The sequence below is a fragment of the Anolis carolinensis genome, unplaced genomic scaffold (assembly GCF_035594765.1).
Source record: "Anolis carolinensis isolate JA03-04 unplaced genomic scaffold, rAnoCar3.1.pri scaffold_11, whole genome shotgun sequence".
NCBI classification, from domain to species: Eukaryota; Metazoa; Chordata; class Lepidosauria; order Squamata; family Dactyloidae; genus Anolis; species Anolis carolinensis.
In genome coordinates, this window is record NW_026943822.1 from 10729944 (window position 1) to 10747188 (window position 17245).

At 44.3% G+C, this 17245-nt stretch overlaps 1 protein-coding gene across 4 annotated transcripts in view; it reads left to right on the top strand.

The window, feature by feature from the left end:
* The first annotated feature begins 3247 nt into the window (after positions 1-3247).
* The window catches only part of nr2f2 (nuclear receptor subfamily 2 group F member 2), a 30062-nt gene continuing 16064 nt past the window's right edge, over positions 3248-17245 (top strand). Inside the window, exons 1-2 of one of the 4 annotated variants that reach the window (XM_062963221.1) lie at positions 3248-3391; positions 3520-3569. In XM_062963221.1, the coding sequence (XP_062819291.1) occupies positions 3527-3569 (43 nt within the window). In that variant the 5' untranslated portion in view covers positions 3248-3391; positions 3520-3526. Of the gene's footprint in view, positions 3392-3412; positions 3570-13022; positions 16046-17245 lie in introns of those variants that run through there. The other 3 variants (XM_062963220.1, XM_062963219.1, XM_062963218.1) reach the window with 3 other exon arrangements.

The following is a 17245-nucleotide window of genomic DNA, read 5'->3' on the forward strand; positions in this document are numbered from 1 at the left end:
TAAGAGCTGGAACAGGTTAAAAAAAGTCTATTTAAAACCATCAAGATGTATTTAGAACCATCAAGATGTAAAAGAAGGACACGACGTGGATTGCAGTCCCAGAACAAGAATATATGTTATGTTAGAAATTAATGAATACACCTTGAGGACTAGTAACCTTTCTTCTTTTAGTTTCCTATAGGAAAAAGCTGGGGGCATGTGTGTGTGTGTGTATGTGTGTATATGTGTGTGTATGTGTGTGCCATTGAGAAAAAATATATATATATATTATAGAAATTATATACCTTGGGGACCTCTACTCTTTTGATTTCCTATTGGAAATAAGAGCTCAGGGCAAATGTGTGTGTGTGTGTATATATGTATATGTGTATATACATGTGTGTGTGTGTGTGTGTGTGTGTGTATATGAGAGCATGAATATATATGAGCCATTTGGAACAATTATGTATTATAGAAATTACACACCTTGAGGACTAGTAACCTCTACTCTTTGGGTTTCCTATAGGAAATAAGAGCTCAGGGCAAATGTGTGTGCATGTATGTGTATATGTGTGTGCCATTTAGGACAATTATATATTATATTACTATATATTATATTATATTATAGAAATTATACACCTTGAGGACTAGTAACCTCTACTCCTATAGGAAATTTCCTATAGGAAATAAGAGCTGGGCCAAATGTGTGTGTATGTATGTGTATATGTGTGTGTCATTTAGGACAATTATATATTATATTACTATATGTTATATTATATTATATTATATTATATTATATTATATTATATTATATTATATTATAGAAATTATACACCTTGAGGACTAGTAACCTCTACTCCTATAGGAAATTTTCTATAGGAAATAAGAGCTGGGGCAAATGTGTGTGTATGTATGTGTATATGTGTGTGCCATTTAGGACAATTATATATTATATTATAGAAATTATACACCTTGAGGACTAGTAACCTCTACTCGTTTGGTTTCCTATAGGAAAGAACTCAGGGCAGGTGTGTATTTATATATGTGTGTATGTGTGTGCCATTTAGACCAATTATATATTACATTACATTACATTATAGAAATTATACACCTTGAGGACTAGTAACTCCCTCTTTTGGTTTTCTATTGCAAGGAGAGACCAGCACAGAGCTGTAAGACTGGTGGAGTTTCCGCCACCAATTTTGTTGAGGATGTGAAAGGTTGGGGGGGGGGGGGTCATTGACATGGCTATTATCTGAAGGATGGGGGGATCAATCTCCCTTTTCTCCTTCTCCTCCCTTTCTTTCCCTTCCCATCAACCTTCCTGCCTCTTTGGTGGAGGTCACTAAACTCGCTTGCTCCGTTTTCCATCCTCGTTTGAGGTGGGCCAAACCTACTTGTGCGTTTCATTCGCCCTTGTAAACAAGCCATTAAGGCTCCAGAAGGTAAATCCTAGTTTTGTTTTGTTTTCAGAAAGGGTGGACCAAAGGTGTGTCTCCGCTGCAAAGGTATGTCTCTGTCGCCCACCTGAGAGACACCGCACCTGGACACCAAAGATGCTGCCGCGTTTGGTTTGGAAACCAAAGGAAGGAAAGAAATTTTGGGCTTCAAAGCGAGAGAGAGAGAGAAGCAAAAGCAGAATAAAACCGATCCCTAAAACCACCCAAATTTGCCCCAAATTATTCCACCACACCTTTAAAGGTGGGGTGGGGGGGGGGGGTCCCATCGCTCTCCCCCCCCCCCTCCTTCAGGATTAATGCGGGGTATTTATTGAAAAGGGAAAGGAAATGAATTCGCATTAACGGGGACCCGCGCCCCCAAAAGTGGGAGAAGATTCACCTCCGCAAAGAAGGAGGCAAAGAAGGAAAAGAAAAGCCCTTCTCTTTTTCTCCCTCTCTTCTCCCTTTCCTCTCCCTTTTTCACCTTGTCCTTCTCTCCTGACTCTATCTCTTTCCCTTGTTTTTCTCTTCCTCCTTCTACTTCTCTCCCCTCTTTCTCTCCTTTTCTTCCTTTACCCCTTATCTCCTTTTCCTCTCCTTCTTTCTCCCCATTCTCTCCCCTCTTTCTTTTCTCTCTTTCTCTCCCTCTCTTCTCCCTTTCCTTTCCCTCTTTCTCCCTGTCCTTCTCTCCCTCTATTTCTTTCCCTTGCTCCTCTCTTCCTCCTTCTACTTCTCTCCCCCTTTCTGTCCTTCTTTCTCTCCTTATCTCCCTTTTTTTCTGCTCCTTCTCCCCCTCTATCTCTTTTCCTTGTTCTTTCTTATCTTCCTCCTACGTCTCTCCTTTTCCTCTCCTTTCTCCCCTTCTCTCCCCTTTTTCTCTTTCCTTTTTTCCCTTCTTTCTCTCCTTCTCTTGTCCTTCTCCTTTTCTCATCCTTTTTCTCCCCTTCTTGTCCTCCCTTTTCCTTCTTTCTCCCCTTCTCTCTCTTTTTCCCTCCTCCTTTTCCTCCTCTTCTTTCTCCCCTTCTCTCCCTTTTCCCCTCCTTTTTTCCTCTCCTTCTTTCTCCCCTTCTTTCTTTTCCCCTCCTCCTTTTCCTCTGCTTCTTTCTCCCTTCTCTTGTCCTTCTCCTTTTTCCTCTCCTTCTTCTCTTTTTTCCTCCTCCTTTTCCTCTCCTTTCTCCCCTTCTCTCTTTTCCTCCCTCTTTCCCTGCCCCTACTTTTCCTTTCCTTCTTTCCCTCTTCTCTCTTTCTCCTTCTCTCCTTTTCCCCCTCCTTTTTTCCTCTCCTTCTTTCTCCCCTTCTCTCTATTTTTCCTCCCTCTCTCCCTGCCCCCTGCTTTTCCTTTCCTTCTTTCCCTCTCTCTCTCTCTCTCTCTCTCTCTCTCTCTCTCTCCTTCTCTCCCTCTTTCCAACCTAGGAGGGGGGGGGGCGTCCACGGGGGGCGCGCGCGTGTCTCTTTCCAAAAGTCTCCTCTTTCCTTCCTTCTTTCTTTCTTTTCTTCTTCCCAGTCCCAAACAAGGTGTAAGGCGCCTGGGTTTCCTTCTAAGGAGGGAGAAAAGAGACAGAGAGAGTTTCTCTTCCTTCCCATTGATTGGCGTGGGGGGCATTTCCCTCCCCACACACACACACACAGACACACACACACACCCTTGAAAGAAGAGGCTCCTATTCCTTCCCTTCCCCTTGGGACCCTCACTGTTTAAACCCAACACCCTGCACCTAGAGATAGACACTATTTTCCCTATCTTATACATTGCTATTAATATTATTATTATTCCCCCTCTCTCTCCCTCCTCCTCCCCTTTCCTCAAGGCTAATAATAATACACAGAGGGGGCCCAGCACATTTCTTTACAGCTCGGGGAAGATCTTTCCTTTCTCTCTCTCTCTTTTCCCATCCCTCTCTCCACCCGTCCCCACGCTTTCCCTCTCTCTCCCTCTCTAAAATATATATATATCAGTTTGCACAATCGCTTAGGTAAACACCCCAGAAGATACCTTCCCATTGCTTCCAAAGGGGGGAGGCCAAAAAATATATACAATCTTCCAAAATCCTAATTTATTTATTTTTTGTTTCTCTCTCCCACCCGCTGCCCAACTCTCCAGAAAGAAGATGCAAGCCATTTGGGATCTTGAGCAAGGCAAATATGCTTTGGGTAGGTTTCAATGCTCGTTTTATTTCTCCCTCAAATATCCCCCCTTTTCTCGCTTTCTCTCTTTCCTTTGCGACGTGGGTTTTGGGTTCCGTTGTTGTCGCGGGTCTTTCTCTCTTTTCTTGGGCTTGTTTTTGGGTGGTTTTCAAAGTGGGGAGAAGACAGAAATGATTCACAAAGAGGCATCAGCAAGGATTCCCAGAGATAGATAGATACATCTCTCTCTCTCCTCAGGCTCAAGTTTCCACGGAACGAAATTCGGGAAACTTTGCTCCGTTTGAGGATCCGAACGGAATTCGGCTTCCCTGATAAAAAAAAAAGGGGGGGTCCCAATCCGGATGCCAAGACTTTAGAAAACTGCATGTGTGGGGTGTCTGTGAAAGCGAAATGGGGAGATCTCATCTGTGATGGGACCCCCTGGGTTGAGAAAACTAACTCTTCCAAATCCGAGACAAATCCGAGACAAATCCTCACTTCTATAACGAACCTCAAGGTCTCCTTGATGGAGAAAGGGAAAGATTTCAAAGAGTGGGGGGAAAGAGAAGGGTGAACGTTTGGAAAGTGGGGATAGTGGACCTCTTTACATGTGAAACGATGAGGAGGAGGATGAGACTCTTAGTGATGAGGAGGAAGCAGACACGTGCTTGTTGCCCAAAGACTTTGCGAGAAACCCAGGATTTTGAGGTTGAACCCCCTCCTTTGATCTCTTGTTTAATTCCCTCCCACATCCCCTCCTTGCACTTTTTGAATTATTATTATTCCTCACGGATGACAATAATTATCTATCTATATATTGCCATCTGTGAGAAATAATAACAACAATAAATATCAATATATTACTATTCCTTGCGGACGACAATAATTATCTATCTATATATATATTATCATCCGTGAGGAATAATAATAACAATAATAACAATAAATATTAATATATTATTATTCCTCACAGATATATATATATATGCATAAATTAAAGAGGCATATATATATATATATATATATATATATATATATAATCTGCAAGGAAGAATACTGTATTATTATTAATATTATTATTCCTAACTGGTGACTATATATATATATATATATATATATATATATATAACCTTCGATGAATATTAATATATTATTATTCCTGACGGGTGACTATCTCTATCTCTATCTATATATCTATATATCTATATCTATATCTATATAATATCTGCGAGGAATAATAATATAATAAACATTATTGTAAAAATAATATATTTGTAAAGTCGGGTTTGACTACTCACCGCTGCCAGGGGAAAGGGTTCAGTTTCGCAGGATCCTTGTTTAGACGCTGTTGTTGTTGTTGTTGTTTGTTTGTTTGTGGAGGGGAGTCCGCGCCTGGGACCCGCGTCGCGTGGGAGCGCGTGGAAGAAGGAAAAGAAAAAGAAAAGAGAAATCTGGGGGGAAAGGAAGGAAGGGTGGTCGTCCAAACAACCCTCTTCACTGTCCCCTAAAACAACCCCCACCTTTCTAATTCTGTGTATATATAGATATTGCCCGTTTGGTCAAGTCCGAACGCTTGGGTTGAAGTGGCACTGAGAGAGAATTAACCCGAATTAATACCTATTTTTAACTGACAGGAGAGGGAGATCGCCTCCTAACGCCCCCACTCCCTAAAGAAACTTATATACACACACATTTGCAATATCTCTCTCTGCCAGTCCACTCCTTGCCTCGCCTCTGAGTGCCCTCCGGCTCCTTTCCCTTTAAGACCAGCCTGGTCTTTTGAAAGTTAGGAATGGAGGTTCTTTTTTCCCCGGTCTTTTCCGAGGCCTGGCCGAGACTTCCGCTAGGGGGCAGGCGCAGACTGTGGATTTCTGCCGCGGCTCCAGCCTCTCTCTTTCATTCTCTCTCTCCCCCTTTTTTCCCTGCCGTTTTCTCCTCCAACAGCCCCCCCCCCCAACCACCACCTCCCTTCTTTCTTCCTTTCTCTCTCTCCTAGCATATGTTCTAATTTAGCCCTGTAAATTTTTCAGAGGGTCCCACTCTGACAGCCCCTGGTGATTCTCAAAGTACCACAAGCCAGTGGTTAAAAATTACATTGACTCCAAAGTTCAGAGTCGCACAAGGAGGGCGACTTTCTCCCATTCAGAGCTGGGGGAGGAGGAGAGGAAGAAAGGGAGCGAGGAGGGAACTCACAACAAGGCAGAGAGAAGCCACCAGAGCCATTTGAACCCAGTCGGTGGGGGTGAGCCCGGCCAGAGCTAGGGAGAATGATTGGACTTGAAACCGGGGTTGAAACACACCTACATATACATATACATGTAGATATGTGTGTATGTATATGCATATTTATATGTATGTGTATATGTGTATGCATATGTATATATACATATATATGTGTGTGTATGCATATGTGTGTGTATATATATATATATATATATATATATATATATATATATGTACACACACATACATAAATACACACATATATACAAATATATACATATACATATACACCTACATACATACACACATATATACATATATATAAATATGCATGTACATATACATATACCTACATATACACACACACATATATATACACATATATATGCATATACATATACACATACAAACATACACACATATATACAAATATATACATATACACCTACATACATACACACACACATATATATACATATATATATAAATATGCATGTACATATACACATACCTACCTACACACACCTATATATGCATATATATATGCATACACACATAATATATATATACTTATATATAAATGCATATACATATACACATACAAACATACACGCATATATATACATATCATATATATAATACACACACATACATATATATACATATACACATACATACATACATACAAATATATACATATACCTACATACATACACACATATATACATATATATAAATATGCATGTACATATACACATTCCTACATACGCACACACATGCATACACACATAACATATATGTACATAGGCATATACATTTACACATACACACACACACACATATATATATATATAAATGCATATACATATATACATACAAACATACACGCATATATATATAGTAAGCTTTCCACAGGAAAAAGAAAGGTTGTAACACTTTCTGGGCATTGAAATATACTGGTGTATAATTATATTCGGCTCCCTTTTCAATAGCCACTTTCCCCCCTAGAGTTCTTTTCCACCTGCTTGGAAAATAAGAAGCTGGGCTGAGAATATTCTCAGGGCGAATCATTCCTAATTTCTCTCCCAGAAGTTAGGAAAGGGAGCGAAGGAAAACAATTCAATGTATTATTATTATTATTATTATTATTATTATTATTATTTTATTTATTTTAAGACAGTTTCGGATAAAATCTGTAGGATAAATCCGTCCTCTCTCTCTCTCTCTAAATTTTTTGGGGTTATAGCTGTAGGTTTCTCTGCTTGTTCATAGAAGCACTAACTCCAGCCTCCAAAATAACACACACACACCCAGCCGTCGCTGTTTATTATTTCTCCCCATTCAAGGTCGTCCTCCTCCTTCTGATTAAAGAATAATAATTTGCCCGGTTATTTTTTTTAAAGGACAAATAATACCCATTAATATACCTAAACCTTTGGCGTGTGGCTTGCATCATCTGGAAACTCTCAAGAGGGGACTGAGTTGGTTTTTTCTCTCTCCTTTTTATGGCCGTTGGGGGGGGGGGGGCAAACTATCCGTGTCCAAGCTTGAACGCTTTCTGCTTGAAGTATTATTCGGCTGGAAAGGTAGAAGCGAGGTTGTTGTTTCCCGGGCTCTATGGTTATGTTCCAGAAGCATTCCCTCCTGTCGTTTCGCCCACATCAATGGCAGAGCATCCTCAGGGATTGTGAGGTCTATCGGAAACTAGGCAAAGGGGCGTTTATATATCTGTGGAAAGTCCAGGGTGGGAGAAAGAACTCTTGTCTGTTGGAGGCAAGTGTGAAGGTTGCAATTAATCACCTTGATTAGCGCTGAAAAGCCTTGCAGCTTCAAGACCCAGCTAATTCCTGCGTGGGGGAATCCTTTGTTGGGAGGTGTTAGCTGGATCTGATTGTCCCTTGTCTGGAATTCCCCTGTTTTCTGAGTGTTACTCTTTATTTAGAGTTGTTTTAATACTGGTATCCAGATTTTGTCATGTTGATGGTTTCCTCCTTTCTGTCCACATGCTTGTGGGATTCGTCCCAGAAGCAAAGTTGCTTCTTAATAAAATGGGGGGGGGGGGGGGAGAGAGAATTTCCACATATATATATATGTGTGTGTGTGTGTGTGTGTGTGGTGTGTATAGGTAGATTTTCCATATATATATACACACTCACACAGTATATGGAAATTATCTCTCTCTCTCTCTATCTCTCTCTCTCTCTATATATATATATATACATTCACATATATCTATATATCCACATATATCCATATGTGTGTGTGTGTGTAAATTCTCTCTCTCTCTCTCTATATATATATATATATATATCCACATATATCCATATATGTGTGTGTGTAAATTCTCTCTCTCTCTCTCTCTCTCTCTCTCTCTCTCTCTCTCTCTCTCGCTATATATATATATATATATATATATATATATATATATATATATCCATATGTGTGTGTGTGTGGAAATTCTCTCTATCTATCTATCTATCTATCTATCTATTATATATGTATAGGCTACTCAGCTTTTTATCTCCTTCAATCTGATTTCGACTCTTTGAGCGGGTTAGGAAAGAGGATGTCCTGTCCAAAGCATTGGAAGCTCAAGGAAAAATCCAAAGGGATGGCACTGGTTCCTCTCCGGAAAGAGAGAAGTCAGTTTTCTTTTACTCTCTCCAAATAAGAAGAATATTATTGGGGTTGGGGGGAAACTAAAAAGACCATTTCCCTATAGCGAGCTCTTGTTTCTTGGGGCGTTTTTCCTCGGATCAATAGGGACATTCCTCCAGTCGCTTTGAAACTGACCAGACGAAAATGGACACGAATGCAAAGGAGGCGTCTGTCTGGACAGGGAGAGCAGCTCAGGTGACATCCCCACCTTCTTTTTTTTTTGCCTTGGGTCGCAGCCACCTGCCAGCTGAAAAGTAGATCCTTTTCTTTTACAAGAGAGAGAAAGAAGGGGGGGGGGGGGAGAGGGAGAGATGCAGGGAAGGAATCTCCTTGGGCAACTGGAATGGACTTTCGGGAAAATGAATCCAGAGATATCACCCACATTCCCATCTGTATATATACTATCCCATTTCTACCATATACCTGCCCTTTTGGGGAAATGCCTCTTTATGGGCTGGCTTTTCCCAGCCTTTCCTTTCTTTATTTTGTCCCTATTCCGAATCGTTTCGGCCCAGAGAGGAAAGGAAAAGGCGCAAATGTCTCTGCGGGTGAAGATGTAGTTGGAGTTTTTGGGTGGTTGGGATTTATTGTCTTGTTGGCATTGTTTCCTGTGCACAGAAAGGGAAATTCTTGTCAAGGAGGGAGCTCCACACACAGCAACACTTTCCGAATGTCCGAAATGCCTTTCCAAGTGAGTTTTGATTCAATCCATCCCCCTTATATGTGCACACACATACATTTCTCTCCTCCTGCTATCATCGCCTTGCCCTCCAAGAAAGCATCTGGGTTGGATGTGTCAGAGGGAGGGAGGAAGGCTGTGCTGGCTCTTTCTTTTTCCCATTTCGATGGGGAACCTAAGAGCCAAAGGGAAGGATGTCAAGCTTCGGCCAACAATGAAGCCTAGGCTTGACTCTCAGAGCCCTGTCGCCTTTCTGGTGTGTGTCCCTCCTGCTCAACATTGATAGATGTCTGTTTATCTAACACATCAGCCAATCAAAAGGATGACCCACAATCTACACTGGATAAAGAAAGGACTAGTTTGCAAGCTTAGGGGAAAAATACATCCCCATGTGAAGACAAGACTGTTAACAATGCTAACAAAAAGTAAAATTGTCCATATTTTATATTTTTCTCACAATATAAGATAATTCTATCCACTCTCAGTTGCATGAAGAAATATTTTTTCCTAACACTAAAATATGGACATTATAACTCAAAAGCATGGCAGACTGCATCCCATCTCAGTAAAAACTTTGAATACACTGGGCTAGAACCAGTGTTATATTCTCCAGTTGCTTAGCCTCCACAAAGAACTGCCCAGCTATATTTGCATTTTGCCTCACCTTCTGAATTTCTTTCAAAGTCAATCCTTATGTGAAGTGAATTAGTGTCTAAATGCAGCCATTCTAGGACGCTGCATCTAGTCTATTACATTAATTACTGGCTGCAATTAATGTAATGTCAGTTTTGGAGTAGCCAGAGTGTCCAAAGTGAGGCCACTTCCCTGTAAGTCAGTGGGTCACTGGCTATGGGTGTCCTCATTGTGTAGAGGCAGCATCAGAAACTGACCATCAGAAAGACTGACAGGTCTGCTGAGATGGGAAGACCCTTTTTTCGTCCCCTTCCCCTTCAAATATCCATCCGTCTCTATCTCTAGAATCTAAGGAGTCCCTTCTCACACAGAGACCCCTCTGACTTGCATGCTTTCAAAGGGAAATTTTGGAGACGTCTTCCAAAGGTTTGCCTGGAAGACCAAGTGCAAACCTAAGGCTACGTTTAAGCTGGGTTGAAAAAGGCGGAAAATATAATTTTAAAATAGGAAAAAATGGGGGAAAGAAAGGAGGAATGGAAGAAAAGAGGAGTAGGGGAAAAGGAAGGAAGGGGAAAGGAAAGACATTATTATTAATTAATAATAATATTTATAATATTATTAATATTAATATTAATATTAATAATATTAAAGACAATGCCCTCCTTACTTTTCTTGCTCAGAGAAGGGGGAAAAGAAGAAGGGAAAGCTCAGCTCTTGGAAGAATAGAAAGAGGAGGAGTAGTGGGAAAGAAAGGAAGGGGAAATGAAATACAATATTAATATTATTAATAATTATTAATATATTATTAAAGACAATGCCCTGCTTCTTACTTTTCTTGCTCAGATAAGGGGGGAAAGAAGAAGGGAAAGCTCAGCTCTTGAAAGAATGGAAAGAAAGAGGAGTAGTAGTGGGAAAGAAAGGAAGGGGGAATGAAATACAATATTAATATTATTAATAAATATTAATATTATTAAAGACAATGCCCTGCTTCTTACTTTTCTTGCTCAGATAAGGGGGGGAGAAGAAGGGAAAGCTCAGATCTCGAAAGAATAGAAGAGGAAGAGTAGGGGGAAAGAAAGGAAGGGGAAAGGAAAGACATTATTATTATTATTATTATTATTATTATTATTATTATTATTATTATTGACATTGCCCTTCTTCTTACATTTCTTGCTTAGATAAGGGGGGAAAAGAAGAAGGGAAAGCTCAGATCTCGGAAGAATGAAAGAGAAAGAGGAGTAGTGGGGGAAATATAATAATAATAGTAATAATATTAATAAAACTTTATTTCTATTCCACCCTATTTCCCCAAAGGGACTCAGGTAGATTCCAACATACAATGGCTAACATAAAAACAGACAAATACCGACATCAAATCCCACATATGGGAACAGCCATTAAAACCTGACGTCAGATTAAACCTAACATCAGTGAATTAATACTAACATCAATAAATTAAACCAACAAAAATTATAGAATGACATACAATCTCAATAAGCATCCAAGATTAATTTACAGAGGCCAAATGAAGTTCTCAAAGCTGTGTGTGGGTTGTTTGTGTGGCCTATGGTGGTCGGTTAGGCTGACCTAGGCTAGCAGAGCCCGGATAGAAAATAGTTCTCGACCAGGGAAAGGAAGGGAAATGAAAGACAATGCCCTCCTTTTACTTTTCGTGCTCAGAGAAGAGGGAAAAAAGAAGAAGGGAAAACTCAGACCTCGGAAAAATGGAAGAGAAAAAGAAGATGGAAAGAAGAAAGGGAGAGGGGAAAGGGGGGGGCAGAGTCTCTCTTCTTACTTTTGTTGCTTCTGAGTTTCAAAGCTTCTCTTCTGTTGTTTCACCCACCCAGGCAAGTGTGAAAGTTGCAATTAATCATTTAGCATTGAAAAGCGTTGTATCTTCAAGGCCTGGCTGATTCCTTGCTGGGGGAATCCTTTGTTGGGAGGTGTTAGCTGGCCCTGTCTGGAATTCCCCTGTTTTCTGAGTGCTGTTTTTTATTTACTGTCCTGATTTTTAGAGTTTTAAAAATACTGGTAGCCAGATTGTGTTCATTTTCATGGTTCCCTCCTTTCTGTTGAAATTTTCCACATGCGTGTGGATTTCAATGGCTTCTCTGTGTAGTCTGACATGGTAGTTGTTGCCTAGTTTACAACAGACCTCACAACCTCTGAAGATGCCTGCCATAGATGTGGGTGAAACGTCAGGAGAGAGTGCTTCTGGAATATAGCCATACAGCAACCCAGTGATTCCAGTCATGAAAGCCTTCGATAATATAATAATAATAATAATAATAATAATAATAATAATAATAATAATAATAATAATAATAATAATAGATAATGCCTTCCTTCTTTCCCCCTGACATTAAGTCTAGTTTTGTCCCATTCTGCTGGTTGGTGTTCATCTCCATTTCTAACCCGAAGAGCCAGCGTTGTCCATAGACACCTCCAAGCAGGGCTGAGGGGGTGGGGGAGGTTAGGGGTTCAAACTTCCCAAACACATTTTTTAGTTTTGTTTTTTTTTAAAGAACTGGTTTACTCATGAATTTTAAATGGTTAACCAAATACCCATGAGCATCCACTAAAGTTTATCTGTCTTGAGCGTCCACTGAAGTTTATTGATGGAGCCTGATTTCTAAATTATTTTATGTTATGGAACTACTCTTCATGATTCGCTAAAAAAAAATAGTTTCAAACCACCACCCCCCACCCCGATTTTTTTTCTGGCTATGGCCCTGCCTCCAAGGTCATGTAGTCATGTAGTTACCTTCCCGCGGTACCTATTGATCTACTCACATTTGCATGTTTTCGAACAGCTAGGTTGGCAGAAGCTGGGGCTAATAGCGGGAGCTCACCCTGCTCCCCGGATTCCGCGGACCTTTCAGTCAGCAACAGCTCAGCGTTTTCACCGGGGCTACCTTAATTATTAATATTAATTTGATTATTAAAGGCAATGCCCTCCTAGTGACTTTTCTTGCTCAGAGAAAGGGGGGGGGGGAAAGAAGAAAGGAAAGCTCAGATCTGGGAAGAATGGGAGAAAAAGAGAGAGAAGGAGAGTGGTGGTGGTGGAGGGGGAGAAAAAACAGAACAGGAAAAGAAGTCAGGAGGAAACAGTGCAGGGAACAGAGCCGAGCACTAGGACCGGCGCGGAGCCGCCTCCCCAGCCTGTCCCCCAATGAGGGCCGAGGGGCGGTCCGGGCGCTTTGGACCACTCAAAGGCAGCCTCTTGCCTTATAAGGCGAGCAGTCGCCATGGCAACGTGTGCTAAGTTGCAGCCGTCGTGTCAAAGTTCACTATATAGAGAGCGCGGGGCGAGCAGGAGCGCAGCGCGGAGAAAAGCAGCGCCTTCGCCTCTTCCTCCTCCTCCTCCTCCTCCTCGGGCTGCTCTCCGCCTCGCCTTCCTCCTCCTCCTCCTCCCCCTCCTTCCTTCCTTCCTCCTTTGCATATTTGATCACCGGGATCCTCTCTGGTCCCGTCCCCCGACCCCTCCTTCCTTCCCTCCCCCCCCTTTCACTTCCAAACAGCACTCTTTTAAGTATTGGAATCGCAGCAGGCAAAGCAAGCAGAGAGGCGAAGGGGGGAATGCACGGTTCGGGGTGGATTTCTGGTGTCAGGGAGACTTAATTCCTCCATTGCGGTCTGAATCCCTCCTGCTCCTCTTCCTTTTCTTCCCTCCTCCCTTTCTTCTGGGGAAGAGTTCAGCCGGGTCCCCTCTCCCTCCGCCCCTCTTTCCTTTTCCCACTCCCTCTCCCTCTCTCTCTCTCTCTCTCTCTCTTCTCGGCTAAAAAGCAGCCCGAGAGGCAGGAGGAAAGGGAAAGGGAAAAGAAGAAGAAGAACAAGCAGGAGGAGGAGGACAGAGGGAGGAGGAGGAGACACACAGAGAGAGAAAGAGAGAGAGAGAGAGAGAGAGAGAGAGAGACGGAGGAGAACAACAACAACAAAAAAGAAGAAGAGAGGAGCAAAGCGGAGCAGAGGGAAGAGAGAAGGGGAAGGAGAGGAGGCAGCGCGTGGGGGAGTCCACTCCCCGCGTGGGCTTTGTGCTTGCTCGGACACCCTTCCAAGAAGAAGAGAGAAGTGGCGCGTGGGCTTTGTGCTTCCTCGGACACGCTTTAAAGAAAAAGAGAAGTGGGGGAGTCCACTCGAGTCCACTCCCCCCCCCACCCGCGTGGGCTTTGTGCCTGCTCGGACACGCTTTGAAAAAGAAGACAGGAGCAAAGCGGAGGGAAGAGAAGGAAGGGAAGAGAAGTCCTCTCCGCGCGTAGAGGAGTCCACTCCCCGCGTGGGCTTTGTGCTCGCTCGGACACCCTTCCTTTGCCTTCTTTCCTGTCTCTTCCTTCCTTTTTCATTCCCTCCCCGCCCCCTTTCTTTCCCTCCTTCCCTTCTCTTTCTCTCTCTCCCATTCTGCCGCTTCTCTCCCTCCCCCCTTTCTCTCCTCTCCTTTCCTTTCTTGCCCTCCTTCCGGTGGATGTTTCTCCAGCTTCGCCCAACTCCCAGCCACGGACGCCGCTGCCGAAACGAGCCCGAGCTTCCTCCTTCCCTTCCTCCGGAGGGCTTTTCGGCTTCCTCTCCCCGCCCTCCTTCCTTCTTTCCCCCCTTCTCCTCCTTCTCCTTTTTCCCATGGCTTTCCTGAATGGCTGACTGGAGCCGGCCCTGGATTTGTCCCCCGGACCTCCTCCTCCTCCTCCTCCGGCTGCAAGGGAGAAGAGAGGGAGGGGGAAACCCTTGAAGGAGGAGAAGAAGCAGGAGGAGGAGAGGGAAACAACCCCAGCCTGAGCTTCTCTGTGCCTGTCCTTTCCCTTCAGCCTCAGCTTAACCCTTGAAGAAGGAGGAGAAGAAGCAGGAGGAGGAGAGGGAAGCCTCTCTGTGTCTGTCCTTTTCCTTCAGCCTCAACTTAACCCTTGAAGAAGGAGGAGAAGAGGGAAGCAACCCCAGCCTGAGCCTCTCTCTGCCTGTCCTTTCCCTTCGCCTCAACTTTCCCTCTTCCTTGCTTCCTTTCTTTTCGGCTGCCAGACAATCTCCTCCGCGCTGCCCTCTCTCCTTCCCTTCTTTCTCTTTCTCCGGCTCCTCCCAAAGCGAGGAAGAACTCCCCTGAACTTAAGGACCTTCATTCATTTCGCCCGGAGACAGAAAAAGCGAAGCCAAGGCATCCGTTGACTCCGTGAGCTTCGAACAGAAGGACATTCGCTGCTTTGCACGCGAGAGGAAAGCCAGGCAGCCCTCGCTCCGGAGGACATTTTCGCCACGAAATAAACAAACACACAAAAAGGAGAGGGCTTGGACATTCCAGCAAAGGCGTAAAGAAAGGCAGCCTTCACTCTGGAGGACATTTTCGCCACCGAATAAATCAACAAAAGGGAGAGACTTGAGGAGATTGTGGCGAGGCAGGAGAGAGGAGGCAAACTCTCCGAGAACTCTTAACTTCAGGACGTTCAAAGCGCGGAAGAGGGGAATCCATGCCTTGAGGACTTTGGAGAGGGGAGGAAAAGGAAGACAAGACTGACAATTGCAGGGAAAGAGAAAGGAGAACTTCTAATTTGGGGAGAGGAGAGAAGGCAGGGGGGACTTGAGGGTCAATAGAAGCAGGAGGAGGAGGAGGAGAGCGCTGGGGGCAGAGGAGGAGGAGGAAGAGGAAGAAGAAGAGGCGAGCGGCGGGCCCGGTGGACGCTCAGCGGCGTGGAGGCTCTCCTATGCCTGCCGCGGCGCGTGGGTAGCGTGGGTAGCGTGGGCGGGGCCGGAGCCAAGCTGCAAGCGCCGTGCTCGGACTCCTCTTCAGGCGGCGTTGGCGGGCTCCCTTCTTGGGGGGGAGCCACGACGACGACGGGGGGCCGGCCGCTTTGGCCCCGGGGTCCCTTAGAGATGGCCATGGTGGTGGGCGCCTGGCGAGACCCCGCCGACGACGTGCCCGCCGGGCCCCAGCCCCCGCCCCCCGCCTCGCAGGGGCCCCCGGGCTCCGGGCCGCCCTCGGGCGCGCCCCACACCCCGCAGGCCGGGCCCCCGCCCCCCACGCCGGCCCAGAGCAACGCCAGCAGCCAGGGCGGAGGAGGCAACGGCAACGGCAACGGGCAAGGCGGCGACAAGACCCAGCAGCAGCAGCAGCACATCGAGTGCGTGGTCTGCGGGGACAAGTCCAGCGGGAAGCACTACGGGCAGTTCACCTGCGAGGGCTGCAAGAGCTTCTTCAAGCGCTCCGTCCGGAGGAACCTCAGCTACACGTGCCGCGCCAACCGGAACTGCCCCATCGACCAGCACCACCGCAACCAGTGCCAATACTGCCGCCTCAAGAAATGCCTCAAGGTTGGCATGAGGCGGGAAGGTATTGGGATTTCATTTGTTTTGCCACTGCTTCTTGGCCCACGCTTAGGCAGGGGAAGGGGGTGGGGAAGGAGAGGGAATGCCCGGCACCAGTAGGGCACCAGTAGCAGCATCCCCTAGCTCAGGCATGGGCCAACTTGGGCCCCCCAAGCGTGTTGGACTTCAACTCTCACAATTCGTAACAGTCAAGAGAGTTGAAGTCCAAAACACCCGGAGGGCCTAGGTTGGCCCATGCCTGCTCTAGCTCCAAGGCTCAGAGCTTCTGGGGGGTTTCATTTGCCCAAACTCCGAAGCACCTTCCCAGTGCAAACCCAAGCCTCAACGGTTTTTTTTTTGGGGGGGGGGATATATGTTTAATGTCTTTTTAATGCTTTTTAAAGTGAGGGTCTTTTAATGCCTTTTTAAAGTGAGGGTCTTTTTAATGTCAGGGTCTTTTCACCCACACACTCCAAAGCACCTTCCCAGAGCAAACCCAAGCCTCAACGTTTTAGGGTATTTTAAATGTATTTTTAAGAGTCAGGATCTTTTTAATGCCTTTTTAAAGTGAGGGTCTTTTCACCCACACCCTCCAAAGCACCTTCCCAGAGCAAACCCAAGCCTCAACGTTTTAGTGGATTTTAAATGTATTTTTAAGAGTAAGCTCTTTTTAATGCCTTTTTAAAGTGAGGGTCTTTTCACCCACACGCTCCAAAGCACCTTCCCAGTGCAAACCCAAGCCTCAACGTTTTAGTGGATTTTAAATGTATTTTTAAAAGTCAGGGTCTTTTTAATATCTTTTTAAAAAGTGAGGGTCTTTTGACCCACCATCTCCAAAGCACCTTCCCAGTTCAAACCCAAGCCTCAAAGTTTTAGTGCATTTTAAATGTATTTTTAAAAGTCAGGGTCTTTTAAATGTAATTTTAAAAGTGAGGGTCTTTTCACCCACACGTTCCAAAGCACCTTCACAGTGCAAACCCCAGTGTCAGGCTCATGGGGGATGTTTAATGTACTCTTAACAGTGAGGATCTTTCTAATGTGTGTTTTTTTAAGTGAGGGTCTTTTAAATGTATTTTTTTTAAGTGAGGGTCTTTTGACCCACAAGCTCCAAAGCACCTTCCCAGTGCAAACCCAAGAGTCAGGGCTTTGTGGGATTTTGAATGTACTCTTAAAAGTGAGGATCTTTTTAATGCATTGTTTAAAGTGAGGGTCTTTTTAATGTAGT